The sequence below is a fragment of the Dufourea novaeangliae genome, unplaced genomic scaffold (genome assembly GCF_001272555.1).
Source record: "Dufourea novaeangliae isolate 0120121106 unplaced genomic scaffold, ASM127255v1 scaffold18, whole genome shotgun sequence".
Taxonomy (NCBI): Eukaryota; Metazoa; Arthropoda; class Insecta; order Hymenoptera; family Halictidae; genus Dufourea; species Dufourea novaeangliae.
The window spans coordinates 1,496,932-1,516,627 of NW_015373888.1; the positions used below are offsets into that span (position 1 = coordinate 1,496,932).

The following is a 19,696-nucleotide window of genomic DNA, read 5'->3' on the forward strand; positions in this document are numbered from 1 at the left end:
GATAGAATAGTAACTAAACTTCCTGTAAATTAACCAATAAAGATTTATATTTGCATAAACACTCGCAATTTAATTATGATAAACGAACAAATGAAACGTTGATGCCTTCCCTTCCAGGACCGCAGACAGCCTAAGTCCCTATCATAAATCCTCCAAAGGCAAAGTAGCGCAAGGCTATTTGCCTTCGACATCATTCGCCACACTTACATGTTAACATACAAAATGTTTTGGAAATGGTGGTACAACCCGAAAAAATATGTGATTCTACATGAAAAAATAAGTCGAAAATATAAAATAACATTTTTTCCTACGATGCTTCGGTTTCGAGAAAATTACACTTGAAGATTTACTGGATACGCGTGCAGTTATCGAATAGGACATGGCTGACGCGTCTGTTCATTGCAGTCTGTTCCTACTTATTGTCACTATGAATAGATAGCCTGTTCCATAATTTTTGTCATTCGGACCTGGTAGAAAGGATAGAAAAGTTTCCTTTACACCATTGAATAGCCTGACCCTTTCTAAGTATATACCCTAACAAGGGAAGGCACGTAAGTGTCCCCCTCCGATTTTGATGAAACTTCGTATGTTTGTTAAACAGTCAAAAATAAGGGACACGTATTTTTTTATCGGCTGGGACGCGACTTTAAGGGGTGAAACCACTCCTCGAAGTTTCGACTCGAAAACCAGAGGAGATACATGAAAACTTCTAATGGACGAGGTTTGCGGTTTTTTTTGTAGAATAATATTATGCTAAAAAATTGTCCAAAATATAATTTGTTTATAACAAAAAACTTTCGGATCGAAACTTCGAGGGGTGGTTTCACCCCTTAAAGTTGCGTTCCAGCCGATAAAAAAAATATGTATCCTTTATTTTTGACTGCTTAACAGACATACGCAGTTTCATCAAAATCGAAGGGGGATACTTCCGTGCCTTCCCTTGTAAGTCCTGTAGCTAATGCGTCAGTTTACTGTGAGAAATCATAGTTGAAACGTTGTGCCGTGATGACTCTCGCAAAACATAACTTTCGAGTGATTATTTATTACATACTTCCTTAGCAGTTCCAGATTTAAACTTTTTCAGTTGATCGTCATTGAGGGTATGGACTACAATGTGCAGAGCGTCCTTACTGATAAGTGCTCAGGAATCTAATTGCCTATAAGTGATTTTTCTATTCATTCTCATTGCCTATACGTGATGTTTCTATTAATTCTAATTGCTTTCTCAACAGCATTAACATATTCTGGAGTAGCAGTGTCTGCTGGGCGTTCTATGCGTGGTTCGGCGTTGAAAACGAAAACTTCTCGCCGGAAATGAATTCTGATGGAAGGACAATTCTCGCCAAATGCTTCAGATATTTTTTTAAAACATTCTTTTCTATTTGAATCACGCGAAAAGTTGTAATGAATATTTATTCGCAAGTCACGTCTTTTGAGAGTCGTTATGGCATAACGTTTCAACTACAATTTCTCACAGTAAACTAACGTGTTAGCTACAGGCCTTAGGGTATACATATACCTGAAAAGGGTTGTGCTATTCAATGTGGTATAAAGCAAATTTTTGTACTCCTTCTAACAGGGTGGTACGGCAAAACTTATGGAACAACCTATGTACACAGGATTCGCGTTAAGGTGCGTCTACACTATGTAACAAAAGAGTATTATATAACAAATTGTTATACAACTTCGCTATACAACATGTTTTCATAATTTGTTACAAAAATATACATTTTGAACAAGTCCATAATAAGTTTGTATAACATTTCGTATCTCATTATTATTAATAATGGCGTCACTCTTGATGGATAATATGTAACTTGCTATATAACACGAAAAATGTTATATAACATTTTTCTTTCTGTTCTTTTATCAAGTTTTATAACTTTGCTATACAAAGTGTTATGCTATATAGTGTACACGCAGCTTTAGAAGAATTTTGAAAACCTTGAATACGAAGCATTGTACAAATAAATGTTGTAGTATATTTTCGACTTATTTTTTCATATAGAATCACATTCTTTTGGGTTGTACCACCATTTCGGAAACACCCTGTATAAATGTTATTTTACAGAATACTTAAGCATATTTTGCTCACGATGACTGCTGATTGGGAGAACACATCCGTGACAAAGCATAGTCTAGACGCCATGATAAGAAAGACTCAGCTATCGAATTGGTGCTCTCAGTTGATACTGAGCGTGTACGCTATCGCGGTTTTTCTGTACAGCAGCGTGTACATCAACGTTTTTCGTAAAGCTGGTCGAGACGATGTCATCGTGGACTCCTCGCAATTGTTAATGAGAATGGAACTTCCGTTGGCCAGTTACGAAAGACCGGCGTACCAATATGTCATGATTGCACAATTCGTTCAATTAATGTTTGTTGCTACGGCCATTGGCACGATAGATGCGTTTATGATCACGCTGGTAAGTAAGTGTCCAAATTTCAAGTAGATCGTCTAATGCTATAAAATTGTGAACCAATAGTACCATTAATTTCGGTATATTTATGAGGTGTGAAGTTCAAAATTGATAAATAAATGTCATATTCATTTCGGTTTATTTACGGAATGTGTAAACTGAAGAAGTTGGTAAATTAATGTACCAATTCACGCAGTATATAGAAGCTAAAATTGGTAAATAAATGTAGAGTAAACGCTTCAATGAATGAATATTTGAGAGATTTTGTAACTATTAAAGTCGAATTTGAAATAATAATAATATTAATCAATATTTGGCACATGAAAATTACATTTTTTAATATGTACAGTAAATCACCGATGAGTGTTCGAAGGCTCCTCGGCACTGGGCGCTTGACTGTTTTTACGGGGAGCCCCTCCCCAGTGGTGGAGATGACGTCTGAACACTCAGTGCCGAGGAGCCTTCGGACATTCATCGATGATTTACTGTAAGTATTAAAAAATGTAATTTCAATGTGCCAAATATTTATTAATATTATTATCAGTCAACCGCCCAGTGGTAAGGATGACGGCTGAATAATCAATGCCGAGGGCCCTTCGAACACTCATCGCTGATTTACTGTATATCTTTTTTAATGTATAGATTCCAATTTGCAAAATTGCTAAAAATATAATTAATTAAATTTAAAAGAAAAATACAGATTTCACCAATGAATGAACATTTCTAACCTATGGCGCGAAAATTATTTGAATATTGTTATGAAACAAGGAATTGAAAAAAATCAATATTTAATCATTTGCTTATTTTAATAACTTACTTTACTCGTTTTTATGTACAATGTTAATTCGCTGGTACGTGTTCATTTATTCGTGCATCCACCTGACCGTTCATTTTACTTTACGTATAAATTAATAAGATTATTTACGAATTCTGTTCTGTTATTCGTATACAGATATTACACGTCGGAGGACAGGTGGAAATGATGCATCAAGCTCTGGCCGCCGTTTGCTCTAAGAATAAAGAACAATGTCTACCAAAAAGCACCGTCAAACGTTTGGTGAACAGGCATCAGAAAATCTTAAACTTCACGAAGTACATCGAGAATCTGTTTTCGTACATTGCTTTGATGCAAATATTATGCAACACGATTAGTATTTGTTGTATAGGCTTCTTAATGGTAGTGGTAAGTAACAGTCCAGAGTATTACACGTTCATTACACGTTCTAATGCTTATGCGTAATAGTTTCAGGCTATGAATCCTAATAAATACTCTCTTCAGTTTAATCTGTCACTGCACGAAATGTGCGCTACCGCGATACGCGTCTTTGATGTATAACATTTCCCTCGAGTCCTCTTGGGAATAGGTGCTAAAGGAACTGTGCGTTTTCTATCCACTTAATATAGGATACATTCAAAATTATGGTGCAAACTGTGGAGATTTCTCTTGTAAAAGTGAACGGAAACTGTGATTTTAAAGAAAACCAACTTTGACCATTTTTTTTACGCTTTATAGTTATACGAAGTAGAAACGGTTAGCGATGAGTAGACACCGTAGCTAAATCCTATACAATATTACGCATAGTTACAAAACATTCAAATTAGATTTTCACGAAAATACTGGTCTGTACAAAGAATCACTTTCAACATTTTCGGTTTACCTTTGCTTGCAGGACCACTTACTATTCGGTTGTATTACTATTTCGGATACATGCTATACAGGTTGAAACAAAAAAAGGGTCCATAACTTCTACGAATAGGGAGTACTCGCTGAATGATGAAAAAAAGTCCTAATAAACATGCATCAAAAAATTAAAATTTTCAAAGTTATGAACAATTTTTTGCTTTGGTTAAAGTGAGTGACTTTCTTGCTTCAGGAGCTATTGTACCGCATGGAAACAATCAAGAAAATGGTAAAAAGCTAAAATAAATTGTAGAAAGTCTTCTGCAACTAGGAAAAGAAGAAATGATAAGGTAATCCATTGTTTTCATATAGTATGATAGCTCCCGAAGCGAAACTGTCACTCGCTTTAACCGCAACAAAAGATTGTTTATAACTTTGAAAATATTATATAGCCTATATTTATCAGAACTTTTTTTCATCATTTAGTGACTACTATCTACCGTAGAAATTATGGACCTTATTTTATTATCCCGTTGTATATCTGGTAGCTCATCAACCTTGAACATGTGTGTACAGAGTGTAAAAAAATTAATGGCCACGGCTTCATGGGATAAATCTTTACCCTTGTATCGTTGGATATTTGTAAAAAAACTTGCCGCAAAATTGTTTGTAACATTGAAAATTAATGTTAAATTTTTGTTTCATATCAACATGTATTATTCGTCAAGAAGAGAAAATGTTTAAAAGAAGTTGTATGACACGAACAAATAGTTTTAAAAACGGTCCCCTTTGTTCAGGCCTGCTTTCGACACTTGCATGGTTTTCTATCCCTTTAAATGTCATTGTGAACTTTTTTTTTCAAAAGTGTTGATTTTCAATAATCGTAAAAGAATAGATGCGGGAAATTGAACACTCCATGAGAGTGTGAAACATCTTTGGTGAACTGAGTTTATCGTAAAAGAGCACACGGTTGAGGATGACATCCCATTATTCGATTATACAGGGTGTTTTCGAAATCCAATCCAAAAGGATGTGATTCTACATGCAAAAGTAAGTCAATCCTTCGTTTCCAAGATAACCAATTTATAAAATTCATCTAATGCGTGTGGTATGTATTCATAGTGACAATAAGTAGAAACAGTCAGGCAAGTCCTATTCGATAACTGTACGCGTATTTAACATATTTTCAAATTCAATTTTCTTAAAAACGAAGCACCGTACGAAAAAATGTTATTATACAATTTTTACTTATTTTTGCATGTAGAATCACACGTGTTCGGGTTCTGCAACCATTTTGGAAACACTCTGTCTACGACGTCTATTCCAATTGTCTGACCCTATGTGATCTCCATTCCAGTTGCTTGACCAAATACGAATCACTTACTGTATAATATAGGGTTCTTGTAGATTTATCCCATTTGGAACAGGATATGTTCTACTCATCTGAAGAAAAACGGATCTCATTCTATATGCCTGATCCTATACATTTCCTCTATATTAGCTCTGGTCCACTTGTTTCACAATATATGAACCTTACTTCACCTGTCCAGTCACGTAGAATCCTTATTTCATTCGAAAGATCAGAGACGAGACGTATTCTACTTATCCGGTTGAAGCCCCATACTATTCTACTTATCCGGTTGGAGCCTCATACTATTCTACTTGTCCGGCTCTATACGACTCCTATTCCCCTGATAAAAGTTGAATCCCATTCTACAATACTTGTTTGACGTTGTACAATCCTTGTCTCATTTGTCTAACCACGCACGAGAACTTTCCACTTACGGGATCATAAGGGACCCATTTGTCATTTCACATTACTCACCTTACTCAAGACGTATGATACAATACTTGTCTGACCACATACCGGTCCTACTGCACTTACCGATAATATAGGGCAACGGTGAGCGAACTACGACTCCCAAAACTACTCTGTGCAGTTCCCGAGACAATATTGGATTTCATTTCCATTTTCCCTTAACTTTTATATTAATAATGTATAGTACAAAATATAAATACAATTTTAAAATAATATTTTTTGTGGTTCATGAACATTCAAAAATGTATGATAAATAGACTGCGGACTTTATGCATTTATAGCCAGTAGGGAGAACCCAATAAGATACGTAAGAAAAGAAGCAAATTTATACCTTCGCTATTATCTTCGCAGATTACTTTAGAGAATCTTATTTTGCATAAAAATCCGCAGTTTAATGATAAATATTATATGTATATGGCTCTTATTATCGAAGAACTTGCCCACTCCTGATATAGGCTCTTTGTTCGATTCGTCTGACTATATACTGCCTATTACTACTTGTTTAGTTAAAGGAAGATACTATTCTAATTGTTTGATCTTGTACTAGCCCTATTTTGCTTGTCTGGCCATGGATTCTTTGTAGACACTTGAGCAAGGTCTCGAAGTTTGCTTAGGGATGTATAAATGACCTTAACTAAGGTTGGTATTGCACTAGGTTCACTAATTGAAGTGAATACATTAAAAGATAATTGTAAATGTTTATAGCAGGTCCAGGGGAAAGCAGAGAATGTTTTGGTAAATTTTGTTTAAGATGTTCACTCCCGCTAAGAAGTATAGAACACCCTTTGCTTTTTTGGTGATAACAAACTGTCTCGTATATTTGCAATTGTTTTATTAAAAATATTATACTAACTACAGTTTCAATACTATAAAAGAATAATACCCTGAACAAAATATTTAGTTACTTAAAAAAGTCAGTATTTTCTTTGAAATCTGAAAATGCTCCAAAATTTTTAGTGAGAGTGTAGGTGTCAATGAACAGGGCTGGAATTTCTCTAGTTCTAAAGGTGTGTGACTGAGTTATTTCGAATTTCCCTCTAACTTTCGTTGATTAATATGGTCTTTAGACAAACCTCTAACGATTATGACAGTACTAGTATTTCTGACGTACCAAAAATTGTAATTTAGTAAAGTTCTTGTTATTCAATTTATTGTTACAGTCGTTTGATACTGATCAGAACCTGCGTAACGTGATAAAAATATTATTCTTTTATATCGCTATCGTACTCGAAGCGTTTATTTTTTGTTTCGCCGGAGAATATCTCAGCAGTAAGGTTAGTATTCACTTGTTAGAAATTATTCTATTTTGGATAATATATTTTATACAATGTGTTCGACAGCACGAGCCAAACATTTTAAGGGGAGAGTCTACATCCAAACTAAATTTAAGAATAAGGAAACTGCAGTAAAGGCTTCGTTTTCGAATTATTAATTGTCGAAATATGGGTGAAATACGTTTTGACGCGACGGGTTATTTTACTGAAAATGGACACGAGTTAGCTGATTCACGGGCTCGGTCGATAACCGTCAGTGCCGTAGCTACCTAGAAAGACCCATTCACCACGTAACCGAAGTGGTGAAATACGACGCCATACGATACTTCAAGACTTGTTTTTACAAACTTTATGAAACACTTAAGACCAATCGATTCACGACATTAAACCTATGTGCTCGCCAAAACCCACAAGGTCAAATCAAAATCCACTCTTTGAGATTGTCAAATAGAGTTTACGTCAAGCAAAGTAAATTTTACACAAATTCGCCTACAACTATCATCACTGAAATATACACACGTATACATACCATATACAAGTTACCGCCCACAGTACACCACGCACTACACAGCCAATAAAAAAAGAAAAATTAAACCGCATTAACTAAAATCAAAAGCTATTAAATTAAATTAAAAATTACGAGTAAACTAAAATCTAAAACCACTAACTTAAATTAAAACTTACGACGAGTAAAGTAAAATCTAAAACTATTAAATTAAATGAAAAACTATGATGAAGAATTTTCCGTTCGCGAAGACAATGTGTTCCCGATGATGATCGCCGTTAAACTGAAGAAATGTTCGCTGAGTACCGTTTGGACGATGAAAATCTCATAGTAAATAGAAAGAGAATAACGCATGTTAGTCGCAGGTAGGTCGCGCTTCTCGGCCTTTGAAGGATTTATGATAGGGTTTCGGGATGCGTGCGACCTTTGAAAGAGGATGCACAACACTAAACGGACTACCTGCCATCGCACGGTATTTGGTGACTACGTTGGGGTCATCCGGCCATCGGTTGACTTAAAGGTCGTTCATGTGAAATAAACGAGGGGAATTTAGATATGGAAAACAGGATTTCAACAAGCAGACAGATTCACCTCTTTGGGGACGAATTTATTAGAACCAAAAGAAAATAATTTATTTATACTTTTCAGCTATACTTATTTTAAATATATTTCTTTTTATAATGTCAATTAATTTGTAGGATATCCTTTTTTTGTTGGAGAATTTCCTTGTGAATATTTATTCACAATAATATTCATTGTATTGTATGAAATCTTGTTTCAATGAAACAAAAACTAAATGTATCATGTGTCAGTATTTCTCAAGAGGTTAATGTCGTGCAAGGATTAATCTTAAGTTTTTTAGGAAATTTTTTTTTAAATTATTGAAGTGTCATGTCCCATTATATGTCGTCACTTCAGTTATGAGGTAATGGGTCACAATGTAATAAAACTGTATTAAGTCACACACTACGTATAAATCGTAATATACAAAATTTAATTTACATACGTAGAAATTATCAATGTGATGTAATAAATCTTACAGTAAAGCAAATGTAAGCCTCCATTAAGGCTTGAAATGCTTAAAATAGAAAAAAATAGGTAAGGGGGTCCTTTGAGGTGGCTACGGCACTGCTCGTGCTCGTGACATCTGAATGACACGCGCAAACTGTAGTCTCAGCCCTGGCGTCAAACGTTTTCTATCCATATCTTCAGCTAGTAATAACTCGAAAACGAAGCCTTTAATGAAATTTTGTTATTCTTGATATACGTCTTAATTTGGCATGTAGAATCATCCTTTAAAATTTCTGACACGTGTGTCGAACATTCTGTATGAGAAATTCCAGTGATGATTTAAATATTATGTATATCTTTTGGGATTTTAGAGCACGTCAATTAACAGCGCAGCGTACAATTCACTCTGGTATCTTTGGAAACCTAACGAGAGTCGTACAATGCTCCTTTTTATGATAAGATCACAAAAACGATCGACGATCACTGCCGGGAATGTCATGGAGTTGTCTTTAGAAGGCTTTGCAACTGTAAGTTGCTTTTTATGATGATACGAATATTTTTAACATGTTGAAAAACGTGCCCTGCCTATTTGTTGCGAACATGACAAATTTTGGTACAAATGGAATATTATAATAATAATATTTTTTACTAAATTCAGATTCTCCGGGATAATTTTACGAAATCAAAAATCAGAGAAAAAACTAGTTTATGTTTTTTCAAAATAATTCGTTTAAAAGTCATTTACCTTGCACATTTATACTGATAACGAGTATATCAATTTCAATGGCTAAAAAAACAATGACAATAATCACATGAACTGAAAGCGGACTAAATTTGCCATATGCCTATATGGCTAAAATAATTTTCTATATTAAGAATCTTGTTTGCAGTTTAATAAGGACTGAATCTACTACAATGATTAACAAACGATAATAATAATCACATGAACTGAAAAGGGGACCGATTTGTTATGTCTAAACAATTTTTCTTTATTGACACATTACAGCATTCCCTTTCTACAGTCGTTCCACTTGGAACTGGAAACGCGATTATAGAGAGTAGAGACGATTCTACGATCGTTTGAATGACGATCGGTCAACTTCTGTTTTGTTCCTTCTTGCGTATCATTAAACATTGGATGATTTTAAAAATTTACAGACTTGTACGTTATTTACCAAAAATCAAGGTTAGAGAAAATATTATTCGTTCAATCAGGGAGTTTACTAACTTGACAATGTGTGACTATAGAGAGGGAATACTGTATACTCTCAGGATTTATAAGGCGCAGTAAATATTTCAACTGTACCCGCAAAATATCTAAGCGTAAGCACCCTGTCTCCATCACCCCCATTGGGAGAGTCCCGTTTGGAACCAGCTAAACATACAATATAAACACGTCCGCCCGTTTCATCGGCTTTCCAAGTGGGAGCCCGAAAAAATTTGTATGCTCGCGTGTCGGTGAGACAACACTAATGCAACTATGTAAATTTTTTTATTATTTTTCAATAAAATTTTGAATAACATATTTATGAGATTTTTCTGATTAAAATGATTTCAAACACAGTACAGTTTGGATCATATTTATTTATTGATCATTTATAGAACTTAATCAATATTAATAAGTAAATATCATTCAAACTACATCGTGTTTAGTCTTGTTTTAATCAGAGAAATCTCACAATTACAAAAATATAAAAAATTTGCATCCTTGCATTGTGTTGTCTCACCGATACGCTTGGATGTAAACTTTGTCGTTGCTTCGACGCTCAGTCCCTCTTTCTTTTTCACTCGCTGCCCTTTTCTATGTTCGGCGTTGATTCTATATTTAGAATCGATTCCTTTACTTCGTAGCTGCCCGGGCTTCAGTCCCAATTTTCGGGTACTATAGAAGGTTTTATTGTACTCAGATTTCTCGTTAATGCTACGCATTGTACAATAATTTAATTAAGGGTAGTGGTCCTTTGTTTCCAGTTTTTTACGGCGAAATCATTTTCAATTTTTCAGATTTTAAAGGCTTCTGCGTCATATGTATCGGTACTTTACGCGATGTACTGATTACGAAGGTTCCGTTTACGAAGTGGAAAATGAAAAGTAAATTATATTCAAGCACGAAGGATCATGTTATGGAATTTAATAAACATCTGACGTGATAGAATTTATTAAAAAATCTTCTGCTTTTCCAATTTTTGCTTGCCATACATTTAGTATATTTTATTGTTTTATTTTTTATTATCGATATTTTCCACTGTTGCAGCCCATTCTAAGGAATACGATTTTTATCGCTGAATGACGTATTTTGAATTTGATTGATTCATTATAATCACGACAATTACCTAAAATCGATTTGTAACTGAAATTATAATTGCTGTCGCGAAATTATGTGAAATTATAAATGGTTATTGAAATGGATTACAAAAATCGGTTATCAATTTGTTTTTGGTGGTTGGTATTCAAATTAATATTACAAAATATACTTGTTAAATTTATTAATGCATGATGTATTCGCAATTTTTTGAAAAGTTTATATAACTTATAAAAATATCACGCTCTACCTCATATTGAATCGTAATTAAAACATTCACGGTTGAATGTGTAGAAAAAGATTCAGACAACACAATTCAAAATGATGAAGTTAATAACGATGAAACCATCGAATGAATAACACCAGACGTACCAGAAGTAAATAGTTGTTCAGAAGTGCGTTTAACTGTCCTTAACCGTGCGCGTTTAAACGTCCCTCCATCACGTGTTCGTTTTTTCCACAGAACCTTTACCAGAAACAGTATTGAAACGAAACACACGCTTTTTCCTTTGCTTTGGCGAACTATAAAATTCATCGAACTTCGAAACAGATATTTTTATTCCTAGACACTTTTCACTTTCGAAGTTAGAATCTACCCGAAACTTCTGACGTGCACGATTTAACATGCGCTTGCGTACCGTACTGCCTCTGAATTTTTAACGTGGAATCATTCATCATTGTAACAAAACTGAAACTACGACCCTGACGATACCTTCTCTGTTTCATCTTTTTTTCAAACCCACAATCGTTTCAAAATTAGTTGAAATATTCATACGGGCCAGGCGTATGCAAAATAAATGGCTAGTGGGTACTTGCAAAGCTTTGCTCCTTTCACAACATTTTCAAAGAAACTTTTCCAGTCTGTCGTTGAACATTGTTGAGAGAGTGACAGTGGCGGACGCGATGGTTATAGTTTAATGATATTCCGTATATAAGTGTGGAAACGTGTATTTTCAAAAAGTAAATTTAAGAAATGAAATCGCCTAGCACGATCAGCCAATCAATTGTGTTTGGCCTCCATTTCGCTGGGATTTGGCCTGGGACACCGTACCCTGGTTTGCATAAAGTTCTATGGGTGACCTGTATGGGGATATGCCAGACTTATCAATACAAATACGTGATCACACGGTTTCGAACCGAGAGTCTGATAATGCTGATCGACAGTTTCAGTATCGCGTTGCCGTTGACTATGGTGTGTATCAAATTGATCGTTGCATGGACACATCGTGGGTAAGTTGATGTTACTTCTTTTTTTGAAGAAGTAGGAAGACATGAATTTACACAAGGAACGTTTAATTTTTTTTTTTAAATACCCAGGGCTTAATTAACACGTTCACTAACTGCGTTACATACGCTTTTGGTCAACAGTTCGAAATCACTTGTTAAATATTATTGAAGTCATATATATCTTCTGAGAGATTTTTTCTAATTTAAATGTAATACTTTTAACAATCATTAATGAAGCATTTCATTTTTAACGTCGGTTAATGGACACAATTATTTAGATTTGTTTAAATTTGTTCATTTACTTTGAAAACCTGCAATTTTGTTATACTGTGGAGTAATTCGAAACTTTTCGCCGGAGGTATATAGTGAGGTTTTAATTTTTGAGGTAGCATACTTTATGGAATAAAAGCAGAATATGTTTTGCAATATTCATCTATTTTCTATGTTATTTACTATTTCTGATTTGTGTTCTTTTAATACTTAATCAAAAATAGGTAAGAACATTCCAGTCAATAGAATGATGGAACGGTAGAGTGATATGAGACGAACGTTTTCAAAGCAATATGGTGATAGCGAACGTGTTAATGCTCTGATTTTGCCACATAAGTCTAGAATGCTGTTTGATAAAGTTGACAGTGTTTGTTCTACGGTATTATATTATAATGTTGATTTTTTTTCTGACTAACTGGTGTATCAATGAATGATCGACTATTTTCATAATAAGACGATTGTGGTGGGCCAGAAGTAATAGGGATACACATTAACCTGTAGAGGGCGGGAAGCCTATTTTTAGGTTCTAGAGAGGTCGCGTATTTTTCGTAGTATGTACATATAACACTATAACATACATGTAAAACTTCTAACTCGAAAATACAAAAACTCATGAGAAAACCTGCCCGTTGTCTAAAGGTTAACAAATGGCACCAAGAAGCTTCTAACTCGTAGATAAAAATCTGTCGATTCAAACAAATTTTCGAGCAATTAAAAGTTTCTTGTTTAAGATATGTTACAATTGCTTCAACATTACACTTTAAAACCGAAATTTATTATGCAACAATATAACCTAATCTAGAATAATGTTACTAAGAAATGACGAAGTAGAGGATCTGGTCCAAATACAGGCCCGAGTCTAAATATGGGCTAGTTGAAAAGTGTAGGGTCATGTTACGTGCTTCACCCTAGCCAGAATAGTGTGAAATAAATTATGACTCAAGAACAAAAGGAGCTTATTTTAACTCCATATCATAAAGAAAACATGTTTTCGATACATTAAATTGTTACATCTGAAAAATCATCCACAGGTTATGCAATAAGTCCCGAAGTAAAATTGCTAGCTCATACTTAGACCACCTGCTCTACTAAGTAGTGCACCTAACATCTACTCATTCGAATACTCCCTTCACCTTAATCGTACGTAAAGCCTAAGAAATTTTTGACAATCTAATCTCACGATTACTTGTGGGTGTATAAAGTATTCGTACACCCTTTGAAACGGAACAACTCTTTTAAAATTGGTCCAAATGACTTGAGTTTTTTTGTGAAGTTAGAGTCATTAATTTACTAAATGATGTGAAAAAAAAATTTGAAAAAGTTGCAATTGGTCCGAATCGCGAAGAAAATATTAAAGGTCGTGTTTTACAACTTTTTAATCTGAGGCTATAATGGAAATTTAATAAATACACATCGAAGATTTATGTTAGTTATATACATGTTGAAAATTTCATCAAAATCGGTTAACGTTGCTACGAGATACAAACGATTAAAAATGTTGAAAATCGCAGTTTTTCCCGACTTTCGATCTACAACTGTAGTAAATCTAACAATTCTCACATCTTTTGATGTCTGTCGCTCGTTTCTGTATTAACCGATTTCAATGAAAGTTTCAGTATGTACATAACTAACATAAATCTTCGATATGTATTTATTAAATTTTCATTATAGCCTCAGATTAAAAAGTTGTAAAACACGACCTTTAATATTTTCTTCGCGATTCGGACCAATTGCAACTTTTTCAAATTTTTTTTTCACATCATTTAGTAAATTAATGTCTTTAACTTCACAAAAAAAAAACTCAAGTCATTTGGACCAATTTTAAAAGAGTTGTTCCGTTTTAAAGGGTGTACGAATACTTTTTACTCTCACTGTATGTTTACGAGGTCTATACTCATTCTTTCACTCGATGCACAACATTGAACCATCGAGCGAGTGTCGAATCGGTTTCATTATCACACTCATCCACATCTTGTTTCAAGTATCAGTGAATATAACAGTTTGCCGAGGAGGATCGATCCCTAAATTGACGATACTCTCGGCAGCGTGCTTCGTGACATTTTGTCGACTATGGAAGAAGATTGCCAGAAATACGCTGTTATCGATACGAATAATGTCATATCGAGAACGGCGGCTATTTCTTATCGTGTAACGAGCACAATTCTGATTCTCTACGTGTCCTCGGTGGGTTTTTACGCGGTCGGCACTTTCGCGTTTCAAAACGGGAATCATTCGCGGGAGCTTCTTCTAAAAATGGATTTGCCTTTCGACATCAACGAATCGCCGGCTTACGAGCTCGTGGTGACAGCGCAATTTCTTCATCAAGTCGCGTCGTCGATAACATTCGGTGCTTTCCTTGGTCTTCTTTTGATAGCGGTAAGTACAGACATATTCCAGAAATATAGCGTGGTCATAAAAATCAGTGAACTAAACATATTATTCCGAGTGTAAGAAGAGTGGCTTGACTCTTTAGTTCCCAATATAGTAAATACTCGATGAGTGTTCGAAGGTTCCCCGGCATTGACAAGGAAAGGTCCCCAGGTGTAACGCTGACTTTTTAATGAGGTTTAGCAGAATGATGGAGCATGGAATTCCCAAGTCAGTGATATTTATTTCCGCCGCATATGGCCCTTAATTTATTAAATATTTAATGTTCAGTGCCGAGGAGCCTTCGAACACTCATCGAGAAATTACTGTATTACCATACTAAATTTTTTAATCTTAATGGAATAGTTTATTTTGAACCCTCTATTACCAGATATCTTCAAAACAACTTTTTGTCTAAGATATACGTGTGTATACAGATATTTATTTGGTGGGCATGAGAAAGTACCCCCTCGCCCCTGGTAATCCACGTAATAAAAAAAAGTTTGGTATTACGAGGGCTAATCTGTTTACTATATTGGATTTTAGTTAATTGATCATGCTATAAACGTAAAACGTAATTTTTGCGATAGTATATTTATTTTTAGGTACTTCATGTGGGATGTCAGATCGATATAATCTGCCAGAGATTAACAGATATATCTATCAAAACTAAAGGGCAGCTGCAATTCTTCATAACCAGACATCAAGAAATTATCGTGTTTATAGACAGGGTTGAGAAGTTCTTTACGTACATTGCTCTCAGTCAACTAGTGGTGAACACTATAATCACATGCACTGTAGGATTTCTTATTGTAGTAGTAAGTAGTACTACCATATCAATTTATATAATACATATATCTGGACCTCAGAGCCAGAGTACATTAAGTCACTCTTTTTAAATTTCAGTGGAAAGCAAATCAAAGGTGCAAAACCCTTGTAACTTTGGAACCGTACTATAAGAACTAACAACGTGAAACAATATAGCTACCTTCGAATGATTGAATGGACTTAAGTCACGATGTGTACAAATGGTGAACATTGCATTAAGTTTCCTATGTGATGGACTTTATACTGTTTGGCTAGGAACAAGATATGGACTTAATATCATTTTTACACTGTTATATTAAAAACTAAAATGATGTTATATTAAGAACTAAATGACTAAAAATGAAATAATTTTTACCATACGAAAGAGTAAAAAATTTGAATACGGAAAACATGTAAAACGTCATTTTTTTTAAATAGTGGACTTTTAATACACTCTGGCTCTATAATATATATATGTATATGTATACAGGGTGTTCATTTTAACTCGAATATCTGAATTATTTCCGCTACTATTTAAAGTAAGAAAAAATGACTAAATAGGATGTACATATTTTTAAGGCGTGTATCTGATGGTGATAAAATGTTTTTTACTTTTTATTACGTTTATTTACTTCTGCATTCTTCAAACTAAAGCTGATTTCTCTGCCTTCAAGGTCACTTCAAGGTCATGGCGTGTAGGTCGTTGAACGCATCTTGACGCTACCATACCGCGTTATAAAAAATACATGTTAATATGCTAAAAAATACGATGACGTTGAAAAAACCATTAAAATGTCCTTCATAGTATTTTTTTTATCACCATCAGATGCACGCCTTAAAACCATGTACATCCTATTTAGTCATTTTTTCTTACTTTAATGTATATAAATATTTGTAACTCATATGCGTGTATATAGTATGTGACATAAAATTAATTTCATATTGCAGTCACTAAAATCCGAAAACGGAGTTGCCCTGCTGATAAAGTCGGTTATGTTCTACATCGTGATTTGCTTAGAAGTGTTCATATATTGTTTCGCTGGGGAATACCTCAATATGAAGGTTATTAAATGAACTGTATGATGATACTGGACGGTTATGCGTGTACAACACTCCGGATTTATAAAAGTTGGACCGTAGACTCCATTCGTTTGAAATGTCACTGATATTTGAATGAATGGAAACTGCAACATTTTGTGGTTTCGCGGGCCACATTCTAGAGCCAATAACTTTGTTACACGTGACAAATTTTAGTATTATTTACCGTAAGAAATTTACGAATTGAAATTACATTATATATTATTAATTATTATTCGAATTAGAGTTCTTTTCGAATTCTGGAAACAGCTTCTATACCTTTGAATACATGGAATTATGTCGACTGTTTTTCCTTCATCTTTGATTTTAATTTGGTGATGAGAAGTACATAGAGTGTCAAATAGGGCGAATACGGCAGATAAGCAAGTAGTTATAATATGTTTTTGGACTCACAAAACGGTCGACGCTGACCAACACCCTAAATATTTCGTGTGACGCTCTATCCGCCATATTGAAGTAGTAGGTATCGGAGAGGTTTCCGGAAGTTATACGAATGTTTTATACAGTATATTCTATGAGAAATGAACTTTTTTGAGTAATACCAATACTTTACGAACCATTATTGTTAGACTGTTAAGTTCAATTGTCAAACTAAGGAAACAGTGACCAATTTCAATCAGACAATTTTTACTTCCGATGAATTAATGTTTTACTAATATTAAAATGTTTAAAGCATCTAATTACACAGCATCTACATAATGCATGTTAAGTACACAGTATTAGAATTATTGGTGGTATTGCTAATGGACTTTGGACTACAGTTCTTTTAAAAAGTTTTCTTATACGTTTTTTAGAAAGCATCGAAAACCATTTCTACATTCACAATTAGACATAATAATAAACATATTCTACTGTGTTATAAAACATAATTAATAGTATTAAATAATGAATATCAAATAATTTTTTAACTTTTAGAGCAAACTGATTGGTGACACAGTATACGAGTCCCTTTGGTACGACTTGCAGCCTAGTAACTGTCGACAAGTAGTATTTCTAATACTAAGATCTCAGAAAGGATTGACGCTTACATTCGGAAAATTTTCAGTCCTTAGTTTGGAAAGCTTTACGGGCGTAAGACATTCATGTTTTATCCACGATAACATTTATTTTCATTGAAAATGACTTCCACGAAACATTTGTTGTCTCCTAAAATGAAAGTATCAGCACGGAACAGACTATTATCATATTAAATTCGTGAAGTCATTTAATTGCGAGGTTGTGATCATTTTCGGTTAATATGTTTCAGTAGGATAACTAATTGTAACTTTTTGTGTTTGTAGATTATGAAAGCTTCAGCATCATACATGTCGGTGCTTCTAGCGATGTCTTGAGAACTAATCCCTCCACCTGTTATATAAACAGCGTATTCTTGCTTAGTGTTTACAATTAAATTTTAGTGTAGCTGTAAATAAAACAGTTGGGTTATTCTTTAACGAATACTTATTTGCAGGTCATTATTCGATGTACACATATTTTCTCCTAGATAAATTGTTAAGGGGAAAAGTTTAACCACGATTTTTGAAATTGAACACACGTTTTCCACGAAGCTTATCTTCGATAAAAGATCTAGTGCTTCTGCGACGTCAAAGGTTTTTACACAGTACTTAGCTATTTGTCACTATTTTCTTCCAAAAGATATTTTATAGTCATAATACTGATTTTCACGTTTTCGTTTTTTGTAAAATTGTACAATCACGTTATTCACCTTACTAGTGAGTATCGTTATACCCACTTTCTAATGAAGTCTTTTCACTTACGCATTTGGGCTGCCGATGCATAAATCATTTTTGACACTTTTGGACGAATACACAGAAACACTGTTCGAAATCGTGTTCCGTAAATAGCACTTATGCTCAAAAACGTCCGTTTGTCACAAGAACATTACCAATCCTGATCAACTGACTAAAAGCGCACTAGAGGATACTCTGAGGAATTAATTTTACTACCAGCTCTTCCTACAACCGCCCTTTACCTAGGTATAATTACGGACACGCTCTTGTGTGACGGAGTGTACTGAAGTCTCGACAAAATAAATCTTTATTGACCATAGTAACAGAAAAAACAAACAAAAACACAGCAATATGTTTACTTATCCTTTTCTTAGCAATAGCACCCGATAGTTTAATACCATTAAATAATAGTATAATACGTAATTGACAAATAAATTTTTGATAAAATTGTATCAAGCTATTACGGATCACATGCTCTTAACTTGCACTTCTACGATCACGATCGATCGCGAATCTACTTATATTTTGTATCCTTGATCCGTTTACTGCATCATGTTGGTATCTGGTACCAAACATTTTTTATTATAATATAAAGAACCAATAGTCGTTTTAAGACTATTTAAAACATTTGCTTCATGAACAATGTGTTTGCTCACGATAAATGACGGCACTAGTAGTCACAGTAACACCGTTATACTCATGTTTGGATGTCATTTAAAAAAGTTTTGTATTGCCGATCATCAAGAAATGTTCCAAATGTCGCCACTAAAATAATACGTAGGCGTCAACTATAGTTGACAAATTCAGTGAGCGGTTTAAAAACAAAAGCCGATTATCGAGCATTGGGAATATTCGGGATTTATTCATCCATTTTATATCTTTCCTTACCAGACTGTCGAGAATTTCAAATCACGAAAAGAGTGCACACTTTGGAATTCTCGAGACGCAAAACTTTCATGGGTTTCGAGGTATTTCGACGTTTCAAGAAACCAATCCCTAGTGAATATAAGACGTTGCAGAAATAACTATGCTAAAACCCATTCACTATCGTTTACAGAATATGTCAAAATGAAATTGGCAAAGTTTCACTTGCATTGAATTTTGTTCACAGTTTCAACCACCTTGTTGTTGACACGTTACTTCACAGAATCGGACAGTTTCTACACGAGGAATCAAGTGACTAAGAAAAAACAGACGTTTCAATTACACTTTCGCATCGGGAGGACATATAATTCACCGGCTATT

General features: G+C 34.3%; 1 protein-coding gene across 1 annotated transcript; it reads left to right on the top strand.

The window, feature by feature from the left end:
- Nucleotides 1-2,096: 2,096 nt before the first annotated feature.
- On the top strand, nt 2,097-18,052 carry LOC107194983 (odorant receptor 13a-like). Its single transcript, XM_015584718.1, has 5 exons — nt 2,097-2,426; nt 3,373-3,603; nt 7,021-7,134; nt 9,022-9,177; nt 18,002-18,052. Exons 1-5 carry the CDS (start codon nt 2,097-2,099, stop codon nt 18,050-18,052), a joined length of 882 nt encoding a protein of 293 aa, XP_015440204.1.
- Nucleotides 18,053-19,696: the final 1,644 nt, after the last annotated feature.

What these genes read in the sequence shown, in the direction of transcription:
- LOC107194983 (XM_015584718.1), top strand. Translation starts at nt 2,097, where the DNA reads ATGACTGCTGATTGGGAGAACACATCCGTGACAAAGCATAGTCTAGAC. An exon ending in ATGCGTTTATGATCACGCTG is followed by an intron (nt 2,427 to 3,372) that starts GTAAGTAAGTGT and finishes ATTCGTATACAG; the next exon opens with ATATTACACGTCGGAGGACA. An exon ending in CTTTAGAAGGCTTTGCAACT is followed by an intron (nt 9,178 to 18,001) that starts GTAAGTTGCTTT and finishes TTGTGTTTGTAG; the next exon opens with ATTATGAAAGCTTCAGCATC.